The following is a 21,524-nucleotide window of genomic DNA, read 5'->3' as shown; positions in this document are numbered from 1 at the left end:
TTGTTTGGACTTTTCAAAAGTATTGTTTGATACTACTGTATATCAAATCCTTCGAAAGAAATGCATTTCAGGAAAATTCAACAGAGATGTAACAACATTTTTAAAGAGTCTGAACAACTACATAATGCTAGAAATTTCATGACATGCATGTACGGAATGGGACACATGCATATACATCATATATCGATTCATCATGGAACCAATCAAAGTTATTGCATATATGTTGCTCGGATCCTCCAAAAATACAACAAATAAACAAGTCTCTCCTTATAACATAATAGTAGTAACACATGCCACTCACCACAACATACAACTAGAGACATTTTTGGAGAATCCGAGCAACATATTAGTAGTAACACTAACACATGCCACTCACCACAGAATACAACCAGAGACATTTTTGGAGAATCCGAGCAACATGGTAGTAATAATACATGCCACTCACCATAGAGTACAAGCAAAGACATTTTTGGAGAATCCGAGCAACATAGTAGTAGTAACACATACCACTCACCACACACCACGCGTCTAACGCCTTTTTTCGATGTGCTTCCTAAATTGATGTTCTGTTTTTCTGCTTATGTAAGCTTCCCCTGAATCTTGACCCACTCTTCTCCTATAAAAACCCCTCATTACTCAACCAATGTTCTCCTACAATCTCAACTTTATCTACAAAAACAAAAATTTCTTCAAAGCAAACATACAAGTACTTAACTATGATTCCATCAGAAACTGCAGCAACTCACTATTTTTCTTCTGAAAATCCTTCACTTCTGCCTCTTGACTTCAATTTCATGCAAAACAGTTCACCATCACTCCACTTTAGTAGATACTTAACTAATATTCTACCAAACTATCCTGTTAACGACTTCAATAATCTATTACCTTCTTGCATCAGTAGTAACTCTACCTCTGATGAAACGGATGAGCAACAATTTAAGATCATCGACGAGAGAAAGAAGAGGAGGATGATATCTAATCGAGAATCAGCAAGAAGATCAAGGATGAGGAAACAAAGACAACTTGATGAGTTATGGTCACAAGTTCTTCGTCTTAGGACGGAGAATCATAATTTGATTGATAAACTAAATCATGTCTCGGAATGTCATGACAAAGTCCTTCAAGAGAATTCACAGTTAAAGGAAGAAACTTCAGACCTTCGTCAGATGCTTACTGATCTCCAGTTTAATAGTCCTTTCCCTGATTTATGTGACCTCGAAGATGTTCCTTGCACCACTGCTCATCTCAAGGCTGAATCGTCGAACCTATCCATCACTCATTCAACAAATTTGCTTCACTGAAAAGAGAGACAGAGAGAGAGGTGTTTTGTCTGTTTACTTTTCTTCATGTTTGTTTGTTTTTTACATGAATGCCAAATGAGTCTTTATTTCATATCTAAATGTTAAGACAATATGTTTTTATGCATAGACTCCTTAATCCTCGCGTTAATTCTATAACACAAGAGGGAGTCACTCGGATGGTAAGCATCCCTCACGGCTCCAACTCTAGCCTAAGGTTGTGAGTTCGAATCATCAAGGGAGGATCCAGGGAGGGGTAAAAAAAAAGAAAAAAGAAAACGTTCGGATAAGATTCATTTGAACATGAAATCAACAGTAGCCCCATGATATAACAAAATCAAAATCATTAGAACAATCAAATGATGTGATCAGCAAAATCCTTAACAGGAAAGGGAACACGAAATAATTTAGTGTGGGGGAGGGAGTAGAGAAAACGAAAGCAGCACTACGAACATTTACTTTATTTATTTTCATTTTCAACATCGCGGAGAATAGTATATGCAGCGAGTGGTCTCAGTAAATTGAGCTCAGCAAAAGACAGGCCCCATGATCAGACCTGTTTTCGACATATTAGCACAAGCATTTAGACAAATAGAAGTGGAGAGTGCTGGTGATAGTGGTTCATTATAAAAGTAAGTACTATAAGAAGCAAAAACACTTGAAAAGGAGACTCCACTATGATAAACTTACTGTTTTAAACTTTTTTGAGGACAGAGGTTATCAAGTATTTCAGGTGTTACCGGACGTTTTTGACTTTTATATATCAACATACATAAGCATTTGCAACTCAGATATTTCAGTCATATGTTCTCTCTCTTTATCTCTCTCTCCTCGTGTTCGTGGAGAACATAAAATGAACCTAAGGCCTAACTTAGAAGGCTTATGTTGCTCATACACTTCAAAAATGATGATGGTGTGTGTCGGTTCCTCCAAATATAGTATATTTTTGGAGGATCCGACAAGGGTGATTCAACATTTTTGGTAGAGTCCGAGAAACATAGATATTAACTACATTTCTTGGATGCCAATGGAAGGAAAGAAGTGGCTCAAGGACAAAACTTGAGCTCTGAACAGAACAAATTAGTTTAAGAGATTGGGTAGTTCTAAGGTTGACAACTACTTATATAAAAAAGAACTATTTGTGACATTAGTTTTACAGGTCAAAGGAGAAGGAACAAATGCTTGTGGCTTATACTTTAAGAAGCTCATATGTATTGTCATTCGTCACCCTCCCTCAATCTTGCATCTATTGAAAGATGAAACAATATCTACCTCAGCCATTCCTTCGCCGTCATCTACAGTGAGTTCAAAATTGACATGATTCTACTTTAAAATTGATAACACCTATACTTTTACCATTTTAATCAACTTCCATATCTACCTAATACAGACGTCAAAACTCCAAGGCCAAAAAAATGATTACAAAGAAGAACCAAAGAGTGAGTAATAGGCAGTATTGTTGTCTGTGCTTCATATTGATACCTGCCACATAAAAGAAAGTACTCTTCAGTTTGTTGATATATTATATGTTTTACAATTAGGAATGATTTAATTGTGTACTTAGATACACACTTACCAAAAAAAGTGGCAGAAAAATCACCATTTATATTAATATTGATTTGTCGACCCTCATTTGAAAGCAAATGATAATCTTTTCGGCCTCTTTTGGAAAAAAATAGTATGTCCTGCAAAAAACAAATTAAATTAGATTTCGTATCAAAAAAATAAACAAAGAAAATATTAACTATGGAGATTGCAAAGGAAAAACAATCTCTCATGTCACCATAATCTTGGACCTTTCAAGTGAGATTATGGTGGAAATTCTTTCGAGATTACCAATCAAGTCCATTTTTTGTTGTAAGTTTGTAAACTGTGGTATAATCTTTTAACTTCTGACCCATTATTTTCTAACATGTATCACAAAAGAACATCATCTAATTTTCCCAGCCTTTTGCTTTCGATTGATAACTATGTCCAGTTTCTTCTAGAACTCAAACCAGATGATCCTTACCCCCTAAAGAGCACCACTGTGTTGAGCCCTAAGTTTCATCTTCCTTCATCCCGCATGAGATTGATTGGTTCATGTAATGGGTTTGTTTGTTCGTTGAAAGGTTGGATGTATGACTTAAATCATTCGGTTTACATTAGCAATCCTCTTTTGGGTGAGTATCTCAAGGTTAAATTGCCTAAACGGGAGAAAAGAACTTGTGTTGCTTATGCATTCTGCTTTAGTGAAGCCTCTAGACAGTATAAAGTATTAAGATCAGCAGTTAGTAATTTTGCCAGACATTCAAAAGTACCAGAATTGGAGGTTTATACTCTTGGAGTTGATGAAAAATGGAGATATGTGGGTGAGGCTCCAGAACCTCTATGTGTATCATTTAGTAAGGCTAACATCAATGGTGTTGTTCATTGGATGAATTCGGGAAAAAATGACAACAATTACTCCTTTAACAGTTCGACAGAAGAGGTGAAGTCCTTGTTAGCTCCTTGGACAGAAGAGGTGAAGTCCCTGTTAGCTCCGCGTGGTCTGAAAACTCCATCCTACAACTTGATACCTGCCACATAAAAGAAAGTACTTTTCAGTTTGTTGATATATCCTTTACAATTAGGAATGATTTAATTGTGTACTTTGATACAAACTTACCAAAAAAAAGTGGCAGTAAAATCACCATCTATATCAATTTTGATTTGTCGACCCTCATTTGAAAGCAAATGACCATCTTTTCCGCCTCTTTCGGAAAAAAAAAGTATGTCCTGCAAAAAGCAAATTAAATTAGATTTCGTATCAAAAAAATAAACAAAGAAAATATTAAACTTACACTTTGTTCCAAGCGAATGAATAGAACTCAGCATTTTCTTCGTTCCCTACTATAACTTGGTTAAACCTTTGCCAGAGAGGTTCACCAATCACAAATGATATATCTTGTCTCACTGATTCTATTTTCAGTATTTGATGTTTATCTCTACAAAAAAACAAAAATATTGTCATTTGAAAAGAAAATAACTGGACTCTATTGATTTTAGCTATAAGATTTTACCTTAACGTGTCGGGGTTAATGCAGCAGTAAGTATCCAAAATGCGATACATAAAGTCTATAGGGTCTTCGAAGTTGACACATTCATAGAACTCTAGTGATACCAACTCAACTTCATCCAGCAATTGAATAATCTCACCATAAGCTCTTTCAATTCTTCTTGAGGAGGAAATGTCTTTCATCTCTGGAAAAACAGTACTGCCTATAATGTACAAGTTGAAGATTCTAATGTTAGTTCCCAAAAGGAACAAAGGTGCAAGGATGGTGATTAAAGTAGAGGGAAATTGAAGATTCTAACTAAGGGGCATACTATAACTAATGTTTTTCACTTAACTCAGTTCAAGTTTAACTCACTGTCTGTGGCAAAATTAACCAGTGAACAACATTGTTCTGCTTCCTTTTTTTTTCCTGGGGTCTAATTCTAGCATATTGGGGGCTAATCCAGCCTGTTCATGTTTTTGAATTCTACATTACAACACAAACACATTTGAACTTCAATTCATCTCCAATTTCGGTGAAATTTAAGATTCAAAAACGCCAAAGAAACACGATCATTCTTCCTCCTGTTTAAGTCTTAAATTCTACATTGCAACAGAAACACATTTGAACTTCAATTTATCTCCGATTTCTATGAAATTTTAGATTCGAAAATGCAAATAAACAGCTCATTCTTCCTCCTGTTTAAGTTCTTAAATTCTACATTGCAACAGAAACACATTTGAACTTCAATTCATCTCCAATTTCGGTGAAATTTAAGATTCAAAAAAGCAAAGAAACAGATCATTCTTCCTCCTGTTCAAGTTCTTAAATTCTACATTACAACACAAACACATTTGAACTTCAATTTATCTCCGATTTCTATGAAATTTTAGATTCTAAAATGCAAAGAAACAACTCATTCATCCTCCTTTTCAAGTTCTTTAACTCTAATTTACAACACTAACGCATTTGAACTTCATTTTGTCTCCAATTTCGGTGAAATTTAAGATATTAAAATGCAAAGAAACAGATCATTCTTCCTCCTGTTCAAGTTCTTAAATTCTACATTTCAACACAAACGCATTTGAACTTCAATTCATCTCCAATTTCTATGAAATTTAAGATTCGAAAAAGCAAAGAAACTGCGCATTCTTCCTCCTGTTCAAATTCTTAAATTCTACATTGCAACACACACGCATTTGAACTTCAATTCATCTCCAATTTCTATGAAATTTAAGATTCGAAAAAGCAAAGAAACTGCGCATTCTTCCTCCTGTTCAAGTTCTTAAATTCTACATTGCAACACAAACGCATTTGAACTTCAATTCATCTCCGATTTCTATGAAATTTAAGATTCAAAAAAGCAAAGAAACAGTTCATTTTTCCTCCTGTTCAAGTTTTTGAATTCTACATTACAACACAAACACATTTGAACTTCATTTTATCCCCAATTTCTATGAAAGTTTAGATTCAAAAATGCAAATAAACAGCTCATTCTTCCTCCTGTTCATGTTTTTGAATTCTACTTTACAACACAAACACATTTGAACTTCATTTTATCCCCAATTTCTATGAAAGTTTAGATTCAAAAATGCAAATAAACAGCTCATTCTTCCTCCTATTCAAGTTCTTCAACTCTACATTACAACACAAATGCATTTGAACTTCATTTTATCCCCAATTTCGGTGAAATTTTAGATTCGAAAATGCAAATAAACAGCTCATTCTTCCTCCTATTCAAGTTCTTCAACTCTAATTTACAACACAAACGCATTTGAACTTCATTTTATCTCCAATTCGGTGAAATGTTAGATTCTAAAATGCAAAGAACTGCAACAGCAACAAAAAAAAGAAGCTGACCTGACATTTCTTCAATTTCTATGCGACCTGTAAATTGCAGAAGAAAAGGAATGTGAAAATTGAATCAAAAAGTGAACAGAACTCAAACTGTAAAAGAAAGTGAGAGATTACCAAATGTTGAATGCTTTAGGAATGAAGAAGAAGACGAACGAGTAGTTAGTTATATAGAAGTAGTTAGTCTGTTTTTTTTCTTTCCCAATTCACCCTTTGATTTTGGGAAACGAGTAAAAAAATACCCCTAATCTATAATAATGACTCAAAAATACCCTACTTTTACTTTTTAGTCTAAAAATACCCTTCACAATGATTTTTCATTCAAATGTACCCCCTCCTCTTACTTTTTGATTTAAAAATACTCTCAACCCCAATTTAATTAAATTATATTCTTTTACTGATTTGTTAATTCTTTTATTTGTTTTAAAAGATATTTTTTTCCTATTATCTCAATGATGGGCTCTCGAAGATGGAGCGATTCACTTTAGCTTGAATAAAGTTTGAATTTAAATAGGAAGTTTTCAAGAAAAATTTAATTATATTTCATAGCTATAGTTTGCATATGTATGGGTTGTAGCTATAGTTTAAGCTGTCTCGTTTGTATAATTCGCAGGTTGTATAACTCGCGGGTGAGGTTGTATAATTCGTGGGTATGCTTGTATAATTGAGCTATTTTTGTATAAACGCGAAATAACAAATTTATACTAACACAAACACCTAAACTTTAAACAATTATACAAATTATATTACACAAAACTACATTATACAAAAGTTATACAAATTATATTATACAATTATACAAACGTGTGAATTATACAAACTCGAAACTCCAGCCCACGTAATTATCGTTGAATGTTGGTCGCGAGTGGTTATATATATATATATATTTGTTTAACCATATAATTTTCCCAATTTAAATCATCATCATTGGCTTGCTTGGTCACTTTCGTGATGAGGTGCTTAAAATAATTCTGAATTATATATATTTTGGAAGTTTAAAGAATGGTTGGTTGAAGGGAAAGGTAAGCTAGAAAATTCATGAATCGATGTCTCCCTAACAATTAGACTTCCAAAGAAGAGGAGTCTGATTGCCATTAAACCCTTTATAGAAATCAAGGAAATATTCAATCCAATTTCAATACTGGGTAGGATTCACCAGCCGCTAGACATAACATACAGTATTCGACGACTTTCTTATATTCTAGCTCCACCCCTATCACCACTATAGTATTGTCACTGCTTCAACAAGATTATTACCAATACATCTAAAAAATTGGATTTGTTGAGTTGTAGGAATGTATTTGAATTGCACGCATATAACCTAATTTTCTCTAGTTCATATTAAGTGAATTATTGAGATTTTTTTATAGTCTAAACTTTAAAGTAAGTGAATTTTTCAAAGTTTAAGAAAATTGTTGGCCCTATTTTTTTTCTTCATATTTACCCTTCTTTTTATCGAGGTTCTTTACTATAGTTAATATTTTCTTAAGAAAATAGTTTGGGAATAATCAAAACGGTAATTAAAACGGCAATAAGTGTTTCAGTTTCCAATATTTCTGATTTCCTAATTTTTTTATTTTTGTGAATTTATAACATTATTTAAATTTTCTTCTTTTGTTAAAGGAAATGCAAGATTAAAAGCAGTGCATATTTCAGTGGAAATTAAACCCAACATCTTATTATTATGATATATCAGGACTCAAGCTCAATATTTTAATTAACCTTTTATTGCTATGGAAATCATTGACATAACAGACCAAGTGCAACATGACTCACCTTGAGTCTTTAAGAATTTAATAAAAATCATGAAATATAATCACTTCTGAAGCAAAATTCCTTATGAGAAATGAATAGAAATGTGGCTGGCCATGCTTTCAATCTAACTAGAGAGCTCTCTATTCATTATTGTAGGGGAAAAGGGTTTGATATACTCATTAAGTTTGTTATGTAGAGCTTATATATCCCTCGCTATGAAATGGGCTCATACATATCCCTACTGTTATACAATGACTCACATATATCATTTTCCTCTAACGTGAAAAATATAATTTTAAATTATTTTTTTTGAAAAAAAATAATTCATGTAGGAGTATATTTGATCCTTCTCACACTTTTTTCTTTTGACTAATTTTATTTATCCACTAATTTGAATTTATTATTTTGATGTTCAAATTTATTTTTTTCCACTTATTTTCTTATAAAATTTTACTATAGATGCCCCAAATATTTTTTCTACAGATATAAGAACTAAATTATAATAGACTAGTAAAATTACAACTTTTCGGCTATTGTAATTTAGTTTTTGTAGTTGTTAAAAAAAAGTTGGGACATCTATAATAAATTTTACAAGAAAATTATTGAAACATGAATAAATTTGATCATCAAATTAATAAATTTAAATTAGTCGTTGAAACAAAAAAAAAATACGTGAGAGGAGGATCAAATATACCCATATGGATCTAATTTTTTCACTTTCATTAGAGGAAAAGGGTATATGTGAGACATTTGTATAACAGTGGGGTATATATGAGTCACTTTAATAACGAGAGATATATCAGCTCTAAATGACAAAGTTAAGGGATATATCAGACTCTTTCCCCTTCTTTTTATTATAAAAACTAAGATAATAATAAAAAAAAAAATTTATGTAGAAAAAGATCAAACACATGTTTTTTAAAAAATAAAAAATAAATTTAAGATTATTTTTTTAATTTTGTAATTGTAGGGGTATATGTGAGTCATTTTGTAATGGTAGCATATTTTAGACACTTTTATAACAAAGATATATCAGCTTTAAATAACAAAATTAAAGAGTATATCATGCCATTTTTCCCTTATTGCAGTCAAACAGTATTATGTTTCGTGGAGTATAAAATATTCAATCAGTAATAGTAGTATATGCTCTTGGGTTTCTTTTGCAAGCTAAATACTGTATGAATCAGATTTAAGGCATTAACATCAACAAAACTCTGTTTACTATTAAACTTATATAAATTGTCTACTATTCTTAAAACTAAACGTCAATAATAAATGATAATGGAATAATGTTTTCAACAAACCTGCTAACATATCTTGGCCAAAAATGATAGGCGAACACCAAATATGTTGAGGTCAGGCTTGATGTTGCAAGAATATATTTTTCATTCTCTCTTCTTTTTTCAATGTTTTCTGCTTCAAGAACTACAAATTTCTCCTTCATCAAATCCGGATCGGAATCAAATTTTGTAAAAACCTTGTTTACCTCGTCGTATACCACCAAATTGCAGTTTTCAGGTTGGTCACGTGGGTACACAATCAACTTTCCCCACAATGCACTTTGAATTTCGCTTACTCGACTTCTTTCTGGAGGTGAAAGAGTTCCAAACTTCTCCTCTGTTAAGTTGAAATAGGTGATAGAATTAAACTTAGGATTAGCCCAATAAAGTACTCCATTGACGAAGGTACGACCAGAACTCAGATTGTTAAGTCTACCAGGGCTATTTTCACATAATCTTCTCCATGAATTATTAGTTCCTAGAGTTAGAATCTTTATACATGGCCTTTTCTTGTAGTAAATACGATCGCGAAGCAATTTGTATCTTTCTGTGGCCGGATCATAGCCTAGATACAATTCTGGACGATCCCCTATTCGTGTATATCCCAATGAGAATGGCAAGGCTTTTATTTCCCCTGTTGTGATGTTATACAAGAAACCTTGACTATCTTTACCGTTATACAGACAAACAAGGCCATTGCAATGATTTGAGCAAATAAAAATCTCTCCATAATCAAAATAATTACGAGAACCCACAAGTTGTAAAGGGAATAGTTCTAGTGGTGGTTGGTTATAAGTAACCCTTCTTGTAGCGTTCAAGTAGTGTTGGGGAATATGAGGTGTTTTTAAACCTATTTCATATAAAAGGCGGGTGGCTAGAGGACGGTCTCTAGAACGAGCAATGTGCAACTTGACAAAGTTGAAATCATGTAGTATCAAACTATTCCAAGCTTTAGAAACACATTTGAATCGCATTAGAGACTTAGCTGCAACCCATGTTAATATCTCGAACACCATGTCATCTACAAAGCCATGCGCCACCGCGTCCTCCTTCGTCGTAGTGCTAATTCGACATCGTTTTCGATTACTTTGGGTATCTTCCAAGGATGAGGGAGGGCGTTTTTTGCCTTCCATGTTATTGCTATGGCTATGGAGAAGACAAAAAAAAAAGAGAAGGAAAATATTAAATTAATTTCGAAAAATAATACATAACTAGTATTGAATAAAGAATGATATATAATCTAAGGCGTATTCTGATTTATTATTCTCCTAATCAAAATCTAATTCCTCAAACACACGGTTATCTCCAGGTTATTATATTATAATTAATTAATACGTACTTTCACTTTATAATAAATAACTTTGTTTTAATGAATACAATATCGAAATAAAATTGGATTATTACCATAAACATATTCGAAATAAAATAGGCGTTGATTATTACTTGACCCTTTGTCCTAATAGATTCAGAAAAGGAATATGTATTATACTTTTAGGATTGGGAGAACCTTTTTGTTATAGGTTTGGGATTATTTGGAATCTATTTATATAGGGATGTAATTGGGGATTTCTAAAGCATTAAACACTTTTATTTTTTCGGAAAACTCTCTCTGCTTTGCTTGGAAGATTAGGCCTAACTGAACCTCGTTAAAACTCGCAACCTTTTTGTTCAAAGAAAGTGACAGTCATGGACCCCGGAAGCTCTATGCTTTTCAAGGGAGATTGCAAAGAAAGAACAATCTCTTATGTCACCGAAATCATGGACCTTTCGAGGGAGATTATGTTGGAAATTCTTTCGAGATTATCAATCAAGTCCATTTTTTATTGTAAGACGGTTTGTAAATTGTGGTATAGTCTTTTAACTTCCGACCCATTATTTGTTGACATGTATCACAAAAGATCATCATCTAATTTTTCCCAGCCTTTTGCTTTCGGTTAATGGCTTTAACCATTTTTTTGTGGAACTCAAAGCTATTGATTCTCAACCCCTAACGAGAACCATTGCGTTGAGCCCTATGTTTCATCTCCCTTCACCCGGAATGATATTAATTGGTTCTTGTAATGGGTTCGTTTGTTTTTTGAAAGGTTGGAATTATGGCCTAGTCCATTCGCTTTACACCTCTTTTGAGTGAGTATTACAAGGTTAAAATGCCTAAACAGGAGAAAAAAATGTGTGGTGCTTATGCATTCTGCTTTAGTGAAGCCTCTGGACAGTATAAAGTATTGAGATTAGGATATGGTAAGTTTGACGGACGTCTAAAAGCAACAGAATTGGAGGTTTACACTCTTGGAGTTGATGAAAAATGGAACTATGTGGGCGAGGTTCCAAAACCTCTATGGAGATCATTTAGTAATGCTAACGTCAATGGTTTTGTTCATTGGATGAATTCGGAAAAAAATGACAGCATTTACTCGTTCAACAGTTTGACAGAAGAGGTGAAGTCCCTGTTAGCTCCGCGTGGTCTGATACCTCCATCCTACAATTTGACGCTAGCAGAGTTTTTTGAATTGTCTATGTTTGTGTGATAGTAACAATAGTGAGTATATTGATATATGGGGAATGAAAGAGTATGGAATAGCTGAATCTTGGACTAAAACTCGCATTTTGAAGGATACTATTCAACCAAATATTCGTAGTGATAGATTTATACCAATCTCAACTTGGAAAGATGGAGAAATATTGATGCAACAGGATCGTGGCATGCAAGTAGTTTCTTACAACCCTAAAGAAAAGAAGTTTACGAAGGTTAAAGTGTACTTTGGATATGCAGCGACAAGGTACATCCCAAGTTTTTACTCAGTCAAGACTGTCATTGGGGAAAGTTCTCAAGTCTCATACACTCATCCGAAGATTGCTAAGGTTTAGATATTTAATTAGTCTTATTTCCTCGTGGATATTATGTTTTTCTTCTATGGTTCTCATGTAATCTAGCTTAAGACCTGTCAACTTTTAATGTTTTATGGATGCTTTTAATTTATGTCAGATTTGCATTCCTTTTGTTCAATTCACTATGTACTTTTCTGAATAGAACGAACTAAGGAACAAAATGTTGGCCTATCAGTAAAAATAATAGCAACAGAGTAAACATAGACGACTTCGAGCACAAGATGTTTCTGCAATTTTGTAACGTAAGTGATTGACACTATCTTCTCGAGATTGACATTGTCTTAAGTCATGGAATTAGACTCATACCCAAGACTGATAAATAGGAAGACATAACGAGAAAAAAGGTAATTCAAAAGGCATGATTTATTGAAATTTCAAAAATTGATCTGATATACATACAATTACAGAAAAATGCATATGAAGAATGAACAGAAAGGAAGGCAATTAATATTGAGATCATTAATAAATAGAAAGGTTCAAGATCATACTAAAGTATCGGAATTGGAGGTTTATACTCTTGGAGTTGGTGTGGAATGGAGATATGTAGGTGAAATTCCATGTCCTGTATGGGTATAATTTTGGCGAGATTAATGTCAATGGTGTTGTTCATTGGATGGATCGCGAAGAAAATGACAAAATTTACTGGCAATCCTACTTTTGATGAATATGTCAAAATTTGAAAGCCTCAATGGGTAAATAGTGTTTGGTTGTATTATTTCACCTTTTGATTAATGTCTCTCAAATGTTTTTCTAAGGAAAAGTAGTTTTTTGAGTGATTGTCTTTACATACAAAAGAAACTCAATTTATAGGACAGAATTTTTGCAAGAAAAGACTTTTAATTAGATTGTATTTATTATAGGTTCATCAATTTAAACAAAAAGTATCATCCAAAAAACCTATAACATAGAATTAAAACAAAAATGAATGTTACAATTGACATTCATGTATTTTGTATATTTCAAAACTTTTAACGGATGAATTTGCATGTTTCAAAATTAATTGAAACACTAATTCTTACAATCCCCCACTTGTTTCAAGAAATTTTATCTTTGAAAAATCTAAAAATACTTTGAGACATTAATCTAGCAACATTCATCAATGATGGTGTCTTTTAAATCATTGACTACTTAGTGAACGAAACTTGAACTAAGTGGTTCATTGAATGAAATAGAAAAATACTCCACGCATATCACTATGTTCCGGTGAAAATCAAAATTCTTTGATACCTTACTGCCATATGTCTGGAATCCTCTTAGCTAAGTGCTTTAAGATCTCCCTGTTAAAATCTTATTGAAACGGTCTTCACTTCGCACTTAGTGCGGTGAATTCATCAAGAGTAACTTTGCATACTCCGACCAAATAGTCTATGAATTTCATTGAGAGAAATTAATCTCATCCTCCTTTACAACAAAGTATCGATAAATTTAACAATATTCCTACTAAAGAGAAGGATGAGATTATATTCTCTTAATAAGTCAATAAATCGATTTCGATTGGAGTGTGTAGGAATACTCTTGAAACAAATGGGAAATTGTAAGAGGAAGTATTTCAATTAATTTTGAAACAAATCCATTCATTAAAAGTTTTGAAATATACAAAATACGTGAATGTGAATTATAACATTCATTTTAAATTTAATTCTATGTTATAAATTTTTCGAAAGATGCTTTTTTCTTTTCAATTCATGAATCTATAATAAATACTTAAACAATTTCAATGCTAAGCACATTAATGGACAATAACATATATCTAGAAGTTTTAGAACATATCTTTACTTTCTTTGGTTTGTAAACAAAAAACTGCTAGCTATAAATTGGGAATAGATACAATAGAATCTCAAGAAAGATAAAAGAATTATATATTCTTCGAGTCTCCAAAGTGATACCTTATAGATATAGGTTCACTCCAACGGATAGCTAACGGCTAGTTAGACTTTCATTATTTACTAAATACTAAGTCGGTGTAAGAAATAATATTAGGAAAAAAATTTAATATTAGCTAACGGCTAGATAAATTTCAATAATTACTTTCAATTAGTCATTTTAGAGGATCACACTATATATGAAAGTCCAATCAATCCATAAGACCTAAACCTTATAAACTAGCTCCCTTTTTGTTCAAACGAAGTAACAATCATGGATGTTCAAAGCTCTAAGCTTTTCAAGGAAGATTCTGAAGGAAGTACAATCTCTCATGTCACGAGGATTATGGACCTTCATATAGTGATTATGGTTGACATTTTTTCACGATTGCCAATCAAGTCAATTTTCCGTTGTAAGATTGTTTGTAAGCTCTGGTATCATATTTTAACTTCCGACCCTTTGTTTTGTAAAATGTATTACAAAAGATCATCTTATTTTCCCAGCATTTTGCTTTCGATAAATCACTCAGTCCGGTTACTTGTGGAACTCAAAGATGATTTTTCTCACCCCCTAAATAGAACCATTGTGTTGAGCCCTAGGTTTCACCTCCCCCCAACTTTATATACACAAAACTTGACATTAATTAGTTCATGTAATGGGTTCATTTGTTTGTTTAATGGTTCGATGAATAACGTATTAGAGCATTCGGTTTACATTAGCAATCCTCTTTTGGGTGAATATTTCGAGGTTAAATTACCCAAATGGGAGAAAAGAATTAAGTGTGTTGCTTATGCATTTTGCTTCAGTGAAACCTCTGGACAGTATAAAGTATTGAGATCAGTAGTTAGTAAGTTTGAGGGACGTCCACATGTATCAGAGTTGGAGGTTTATACTCTTGGAGTTGATGAGAAATGGAGAAATGTGGGTGAAGTGCCAGAACCTCTATGTGGATCATTTTGTAAAGCTAACGTCAATGGTTTTGTTCATTGGATGAATTCGGAAAAAAATGACAGCATTTACTCCTTGAACAGTTGGACAGAAGAGGTGAAGTCCCTATTAGCTCCGCGCGGTCTGACAACTTCATCCTACGGCTTGACACTAGTAGAGTTGGGGAATTGTCTATGTTTGTGTGATACTTATCATAGTGAGTATGTTGATATATGGTGGATGAAAGAGTATGGAATTGCTGAATCTTGGACTAAAGATCGCATTTGGAAGGATACTATTCAACCAGATATCAGTTGTGATAGATTTATACCAATCTCAACTTGGAAAGATGGAGAAATATTGATGCAAAGGTATCATGGCACACATGTAGTTTCTTACAATCCAAAAGAAAAGAAGTTTACGAAGGTTAAAGTGTACCTTGGATTTGCAGGGACTAGCTACATCCCAAGTTTTTACTCACTCAAGACTGTCATTGGGGAAAGTTTACAAGTCTCATATGCTTATCCGAAGGTTGAGATAGTTTAAATATTTAATTTGTCTTATTTCCTCCTGGATATTATGTTTTGCTTCTATGTGTCATCTAGCTTAAGACCCGTCAACTTTTACTGTTTTATGAATGCTTTTGAGTTATGGTATGTCAACTTTTACTGTTTAATGGATGTTTTTGAGTTATGGTAGTACAACTCTGTCTATTTGCAATGTGAAGTCTCGAAAGTTGCATTCATTTTATTCGATTCATTCTGCACTTGTCTGAATAGAACGAACTAAGGAACAAAATGTTCGCCTATCAATAAAAATAATAGGAACAGAAAAAACTAGACATGCTTGAAAGACACTTGAAAGAGTTAAAGAATCAACTGGAAGCCTAGAAAATACATCATAGATAGTCTCTTTAGGTATTAAAAATTGTTGTGTTACTCTTTAAAACAAATAAGGCCTAATTAGTATTGAATAAGGAATGATAATTAATAGCCCTTATAATAAGATGTATTTTAATTTGTTTGTCTCCTGATTCCTTTTTTTTTCTGCTCAAACACACGTCATCTCTCCAGGTTGTGAATTGTGATATATGTTTAAATTATAAATACAACTATTTCACGGAATTATAATTAATTAATACATACATACTTTCAGTTATACTTACACTCTTAATAATTCTATTGTTTCATATGTATCGTATTATATTGTTTGAATGAATACAACATTTGCATAGTTGAATGATAAACTTACTCGAAATAAAATAGGATTATTATGATAAACGTATTCGAAATAAAATAGGTGTTGATTATTTCTTGAATTTTTTCCCCAATTTAGGAAATTCATAATCCCTATTGGTTTAGGAAACTCTTTGTCCTAATAGATTCGGGAAAGGAATATATTGTTCTTTTAGGATTGAGAAAACTTTTTTCTTATAGGTTTGGGATTACTCGGGATCTATATTTAGGGACGTAGTTGGGATTCTAAATCATTGTATGTTTTTTTTTTCTTTCATAGTAGAAAATTTTCTCTGCTTTTGCTTTTTTGTTCAAAGGAATTGACAGTCATGGACCCTCGAAGCTCTAAGCTTTTAAAGGGAGATTGCAAAGGAAGAACAATCTCTCATGTCACCATGATCATGGACCTTTCGAGTGAGATTATGTCGGAAATTCTTTCGAGATTACCAATCAAGTCCATTTTTTGTTGTAAGACGGTTTGTAAACTGTGGTATAATCTTTTAACTTCCGACCCATTATTTTCTAACATGTATCACAAAAGAACATCGTCTAATTTTCCCAGCCTTTTGCTTTCGATTGGTGACTATGTCCAGTTTCTTGTGGAACTCAAACCAGATGATCCTTCCCCCCTAAAGAGCACCACTGTGTTGAGCCCTAAGTTTCATCTTCCTTCACCCAACATGAGATTAATTGGTTCATGTAATGGGTTTGTTTGTTTGTTGAAAGGTTGGATGTTTGACTTAGACCATTCGGTTTACATTAGCAATCCTCCTTTGGGTGAGTATTTCAAACTTAAATTGCCTAAACAGGAGAAAAGAACTCGTGTTGCTTATGCATTCTGCTTTAGTGAAGCCTCTAGACAGTATAAAGTATTGAGATCAGCAGTTAGACATCAAAAAGTAGCAGAATTGAAGGTTTATACTCTTGGAGTTGATGAAAAATGGAGATATGTGGGCGAGGCTCCACAACCTCTATCCGTATCATTTAGTAAGGCTAACGTCAATGGTGTTGTTCATTGGATGAATTCGGAAAAAAATGACAGCATTTACTCCTTTAACAGTTGGACAGAAGAGTTGAAGTCCCTGTTAGCTCCGCGTGGTCTGGAAACTCCATCCTACAACTTGACGCTAGTAGAGTTGGGGAATTGTCTATGTTTGTGTAGTCCTAACCATAGTGAGTATGTTGATATATGGTGGATGAAAGAGTATGGAATAGCTGAATCTTGGACTAAAACTCGCATTTTGAAGGATACTATTCAATCAAATATCCGTTGTGATATATTTATACCAATCTCAACTTGGAAAGATGGAGAAATATTGATGCAAAGGTATCGTGGCACACAAGTAGTTTCTTACAACCCAAAAGAAAAGAAGTTTACAAAGGTTAAAGTGTACCTTGGACATAAATCGAGTAGCTACATCCCAACTTTTTACTCACTCAAGACTGTCATTGGAGAAAGTTGTCAAGTCTCATACACTTATCCGAAGATTGACATAGTTTAGATCGATATCTAATTTGTCTCATACCTTGTCCATTTTAACGTTGCTAGTCTATTTGCAATGTAAAGTCTCCAAAGCTGCATTCCTTTTGTTCAATTTACTCTGCACCTGCAAAATGGATTCTTTTGTTTAACTGGCAATCCTACTTTTGATGAATATGTCAAAATTCGAAAGCCTCAATGGATAAATAGTGTTTTTGTTGTATTACTGGAATCGCGTTAAAGTTCATAGTATCATATTTTACTCTTTAAACTCACATTGAATATCTTATCCAACTATCCTACGGGTTCGGTAGAACACAATAATTTTACTTGTGCCACTAATAGACAAATCTCAAACTGCTGATATGCCTCCTCTGGATCTACTGTCTTCTTCTTTTGAACAAGTAAATGCTTATCTGCAAAAAAAAAAAAAACTTCAATGAATGATATATATGGCATTCTACAAAGATCAAAATGTCCTTGTGAAGTTAATGATCCTATTGTTCTCCTATAAAACATTAATATTATAGGAGTAGTAATGTTTTTAGACAAAAATAAATAAATATGCATTATGATAAATACCTACTTATATTACATATTATATAAATATAAATACAATATGAGTAATAAATATGCACCTTTCGACGAGTTATAAAGTTTGTGTAAGAATTAATTAGAAGTTTAAAACCTTATATTATAATGCCATTATCGAGAATACAATAAGCATTCATATTATTACAAGTCATCTAAATATTGATAGATAAAGAAACATTTATATTATTATAAGTCATTTAAATATTAAAAAATGAATAAAATTACAAGTAAAATAGGTTTAAACTATGCCCTCCAACTTTAAACGTATACAAATAGACATTTAAATTTTCATAAAATTAAATAAATAAATACACACGTCCTACGGGACAATGCGTATACAAATAGACACTATAACTATCATAAAATTAAATAAATAGACACACACGTCCTATAGAACAAATCGTGTGAGTTGCAACCGCGTCCTACAGGTCAAATCGCGCGAAAACAAGCTCACTTTCGTTCCTTTCCTACTGCGTTTTGATCAAACAATAGATGCACGCGCGTCTTACACGACAAATGCTTTTATGATCAAACTATTAACGAATGTGTTTTTATTCAATTTTACATAATTTAAGGTCATTTTTGACTATTTTCCGTAACATATATAAGATCTCTAATATTCAGATTGATAAACCCTAAGACCTTTAAACCCTAATCATATTCAGCCGAAGTTTTCTTCAGAGCTTCAACAATGGCTGAAACTCAATCGATAGCAAGAACTTTCCCAGTGAAGCCAAAATTGAAACCCACTTCAGCAAATTCATCTACACCAACCCCTGAATCCAAGTATTGGAAATCCTTCAAAACCCCTAAAGAAATTCAAACCCCACAAACACTTGTTTCTTCAATCAACTCCATAGTCTTCTCTCCAACATCTCCTCACGATTTCGCCGCCGCCCATTCCGCCACCGTTTCCATTTACTCCGGCAAAACTCTTGAACCCAAAACAACCATCTCCTCTGCTTTCCGTGATACTGTCACTTCCGCTTCATTCCGATCCGATGGTCGTCTTATCGCTGCTGGTGACCTTTCCGGCGCCGTTCAAGTTCTCGACCTCAAGACCCGTGTCCCACTTCGTCGGCTTCGTGGCCATACCCGACCTGTTCGTGTTGTTCGTTACCCGCGGGTTGATAAGCTTCACCTTTTCTCCGGTGGGGATGATGCTATTGTTAAGTATTGGGATATTACTACTGAGTCAAAAATTTACGATCTTTTGGGGCATAAGGATTATGTGAGGTGTGGGGATGCTTCTCCTGTAAGTGATGATATGTTTGTTTCTGGGTCTTATGATCATACGGTGAAAGTTTGGGATGTTAGGGTGATGAATTCGGGTTCAGTGATGGAGTTTGACCATGGAAAGCCTGTTGAGGATGTGATTTACTTGCCATCTGGTGGGTTAGTTGCTACTGCTGGTGGAAATTCTGTGAAGATTTGGGATATACTCGGAGGTGGAAAATTGCTATGTACAATGGAGAGTCACAACAAGACTGTTACTTCGATTTGTGTTGGTAAAATTGGGAAGGAGAGTGGTGAGGAGGCGCAGCAATATCGGATTTTGAGTGTGGCTTTGGATGGATATATGAAGGTGTTTGATTATGCCAAGTTCAAAATTACTCATTCGATGAGGTTTCCGAATCCTCTAATGTCTGTTGGGTTCTCGCCTGATTGTTCTACAAGGGTGATTGGGGCATCAAATGGGACATTGTATATAGGCAGGAGAAAGGTGAAGGAAAGTGAAAGCATGGAACTTGTTGATGTTGGTGGCTTTGGTCAGGTAGAAGAGCCTCGGAGGCGGGTGTTGAGGCCATCTTATTACAGATATTTTCTGCGGGGGCAAAGTGAGAAGCCCTCTGAATGGGATTACTTGATTAAGAAGCCGAAGAAGATAAAGGTGACGGAGCATGATAAGTTGTTGAAGAAGTTTATGCACAAGGAGGCTTTGTTAGCTGCTTTGAATGGGAAGAACCCGGCAAATGTGGTAGCTGTTATGGAGGAATTGGTTGCTCGGAAGAAGTTGATGAGATGTGTATCAAACTTGGAAACGGAAGAACTTGGTTTGCTTTTGAAGTTTCTGCAGAGATATTCAACTATGCCTAGATTTTCAAGGTTTTTGATGGGCTTGACAAAGAAAGTAGTTGAGATGCGAGCTGAAGATATCAAATCATCGGATGAACTGCGAGGTGACATTAGAAATCTTAAACGAGATGTGGAGGAGGAAATACGATTACAGCAGACATTGCTACAGATACAGGGCATTGTGACTCCTCTGCTCAAGATTGCTGGAAGGAGATGATCATTACTTATTGTTGCCTGTCGATTATCGGCAGTATTTGTGCCATCAGATTGTAGTATTCCTTCAAGAAATTTTGTTCTTTTACATAGAATTGTACTGTTCCTTTGAACTTGTTAAAGCTAATGTTTACAATTTGGCTGAATTGGATTAGAGTGTATTTTTGTTGGTGGATGGAAATGAAACTTAACCATGATCTCTTCTTTGCTTTGATACCATGTTGAATTGTATGAAGTCTCTCATTGTCTGCTGTATTCTGAAAGTGGATCATTCACTGGTTGAGTGGGAAACTTGAATTAACTATCTTGTTGCTTGTTTGGTTACGAAGACTAGTTAGGTTCATTTGCTCACTTCATCTGCCCGTAGAACTATCTTGTTACTTGTTTGGTTACAATGACTAGTTAGGTTCTTTTGCTCACTTCATCTGCCCGTAGACATTTGTTTCATGATTGGACACTTACTTTTATAAGAAGAGCATGGTTTCATCTGGCTGAGAACATGTAAAATCTTTGCAGTTTCTCTCACCTGGTGGGACTATAATATAAGCATAAAGTTTGTACATATTGAGGTCATCTTCAATTTTGCTTTTTTGTTCAGGCAGTTGTTTGCAGTCTCTATCAAGAAAGGGAAGACAAATTTCCATTCAAGGGATGAAGAAGTTTTGGAAGAAACTGATAAAAGTATGTTTTCTCAACATTAATCTTTGTAGTAGTGTCACCCATACGAATAATCCAACTGTAGATGTTAAATTAACCTGCACTATCACTCTGGAGAAACAAAAGTTTATACTCTAGCTTCCTTTCAGTGACGTAGTTTGTGAAAGTACAGTGATATATGCAGTACACTGCTTTTTATACCGATTAAATTGCTCTGCATCTGTCCTTCATAGATATTGTAGGCTACTTGTTGATTTGTAAACTGTACATCTAGTATAAGCCATCCTACATTAATCTCAAGTCGGAGAAAGGAGTATTAACTAGAAGAAGGATGATGGAACTGGTGACATTTTCTTAGGCAGGTATTTATGTCTTTCATGTTTGCCATT

At 33.8% G+C, this 21,524-nt stretch overlaps 4 protein-coding genes across 4 annotated transcripts; all 4 read left to right on the top strand.

Annotated features, from left to right (window-relative positions):
* The first annotated feature begins 302 nt into the window (after window positions 1–302).
* LOC102603725 (basic leucine zipper 43) lies at window positions 303–1,400 on the top strand. The gene has a single exon (XM_006348561.2). The coding sequence runs from the start codon at window positions 717–719 to the stop codon at window positions 1,299–1,301; it is 585 nt and encodes a 194-aa protein (XP_006348623.1). The 5' UTR covers window positions 303–716; the 3' UTR covers window positions 1,302–1,400.
* A 1,810-nt stretch (window positions 1,401–3,210) lies between these two features.
* On the top strand, window positions 3,211–3,867 carry LOC107060845 (F-box protein At3g07870-like). Its single transcript, XM_015309269.1, has one exon. The coding sequence runs from the start codon at window positions 3,211–3,213 to the stop codon at window positions 3,865–3,867; it is 657 nt and encodes a 218-aa protein (XP_015164755.1).
* A 7,484-nt stretch (window positions 3,868–11,351) lies between these two features.
* On the top strand, window positions 11,352–12,069 carry LOC107060844 (F-box protein At3g07870-like). The gene is made up of 2 exons (XM_015309268.1): window positions 11,352–11,650; window positions 11,733–12,069. The coding sequence occupies exons 1-2, from the start codon at window positions 11,352–11,354 to the stop codon at window positions 12,067–12,069; spliced, it is 636 nt and encodes a 211-aa protein (XP_015164754.1).
* A 6,740-nt stretch (window positions 12,070–18,809) lies between these two features.
* On the top strand, window positions 18,810–20,697 carry LOC102603390 (protein SLOW WALKER 1). The gene has a single exon (XM_006348560.2). It carries the CDS (start codon window positions 18,881–18,883, stop codon window positions 20,480–20,482), a length of 1,602 nt encoding a protein of 533 aa, XP_006348622.1. The 5' UTR covers window positions 18,810–18,880; the 3' UTR covers window positions 20,483–20,697.
* The last annotated feature ends 827 nt before the right edge of the window (window positions 20,698–21,524 follow it).

Source organism: Solanum tuberosum, unplaced genomic scaffold (assembly GCF_000226075.1).
Source record: "Solanum tuberosum cultivar DM 1-3 516 R44 unplaced genomic scaffold, SolTub_3.0 scf00103, whole genome shotgun sequence".
NCBI classification, from domain to species: domain Eukaryota; kingdom Viridiplantae; phylum Streptophyta; class Magnoliopsida; order Solanales; family Solanaceae; genus Solanum; species Solanum tuberosum.
The sequence above is the reverse complement of the archived record's forward strand: the minus strand, read 5'-3'. Positions and strand labels throughout refer to the sequence as shown.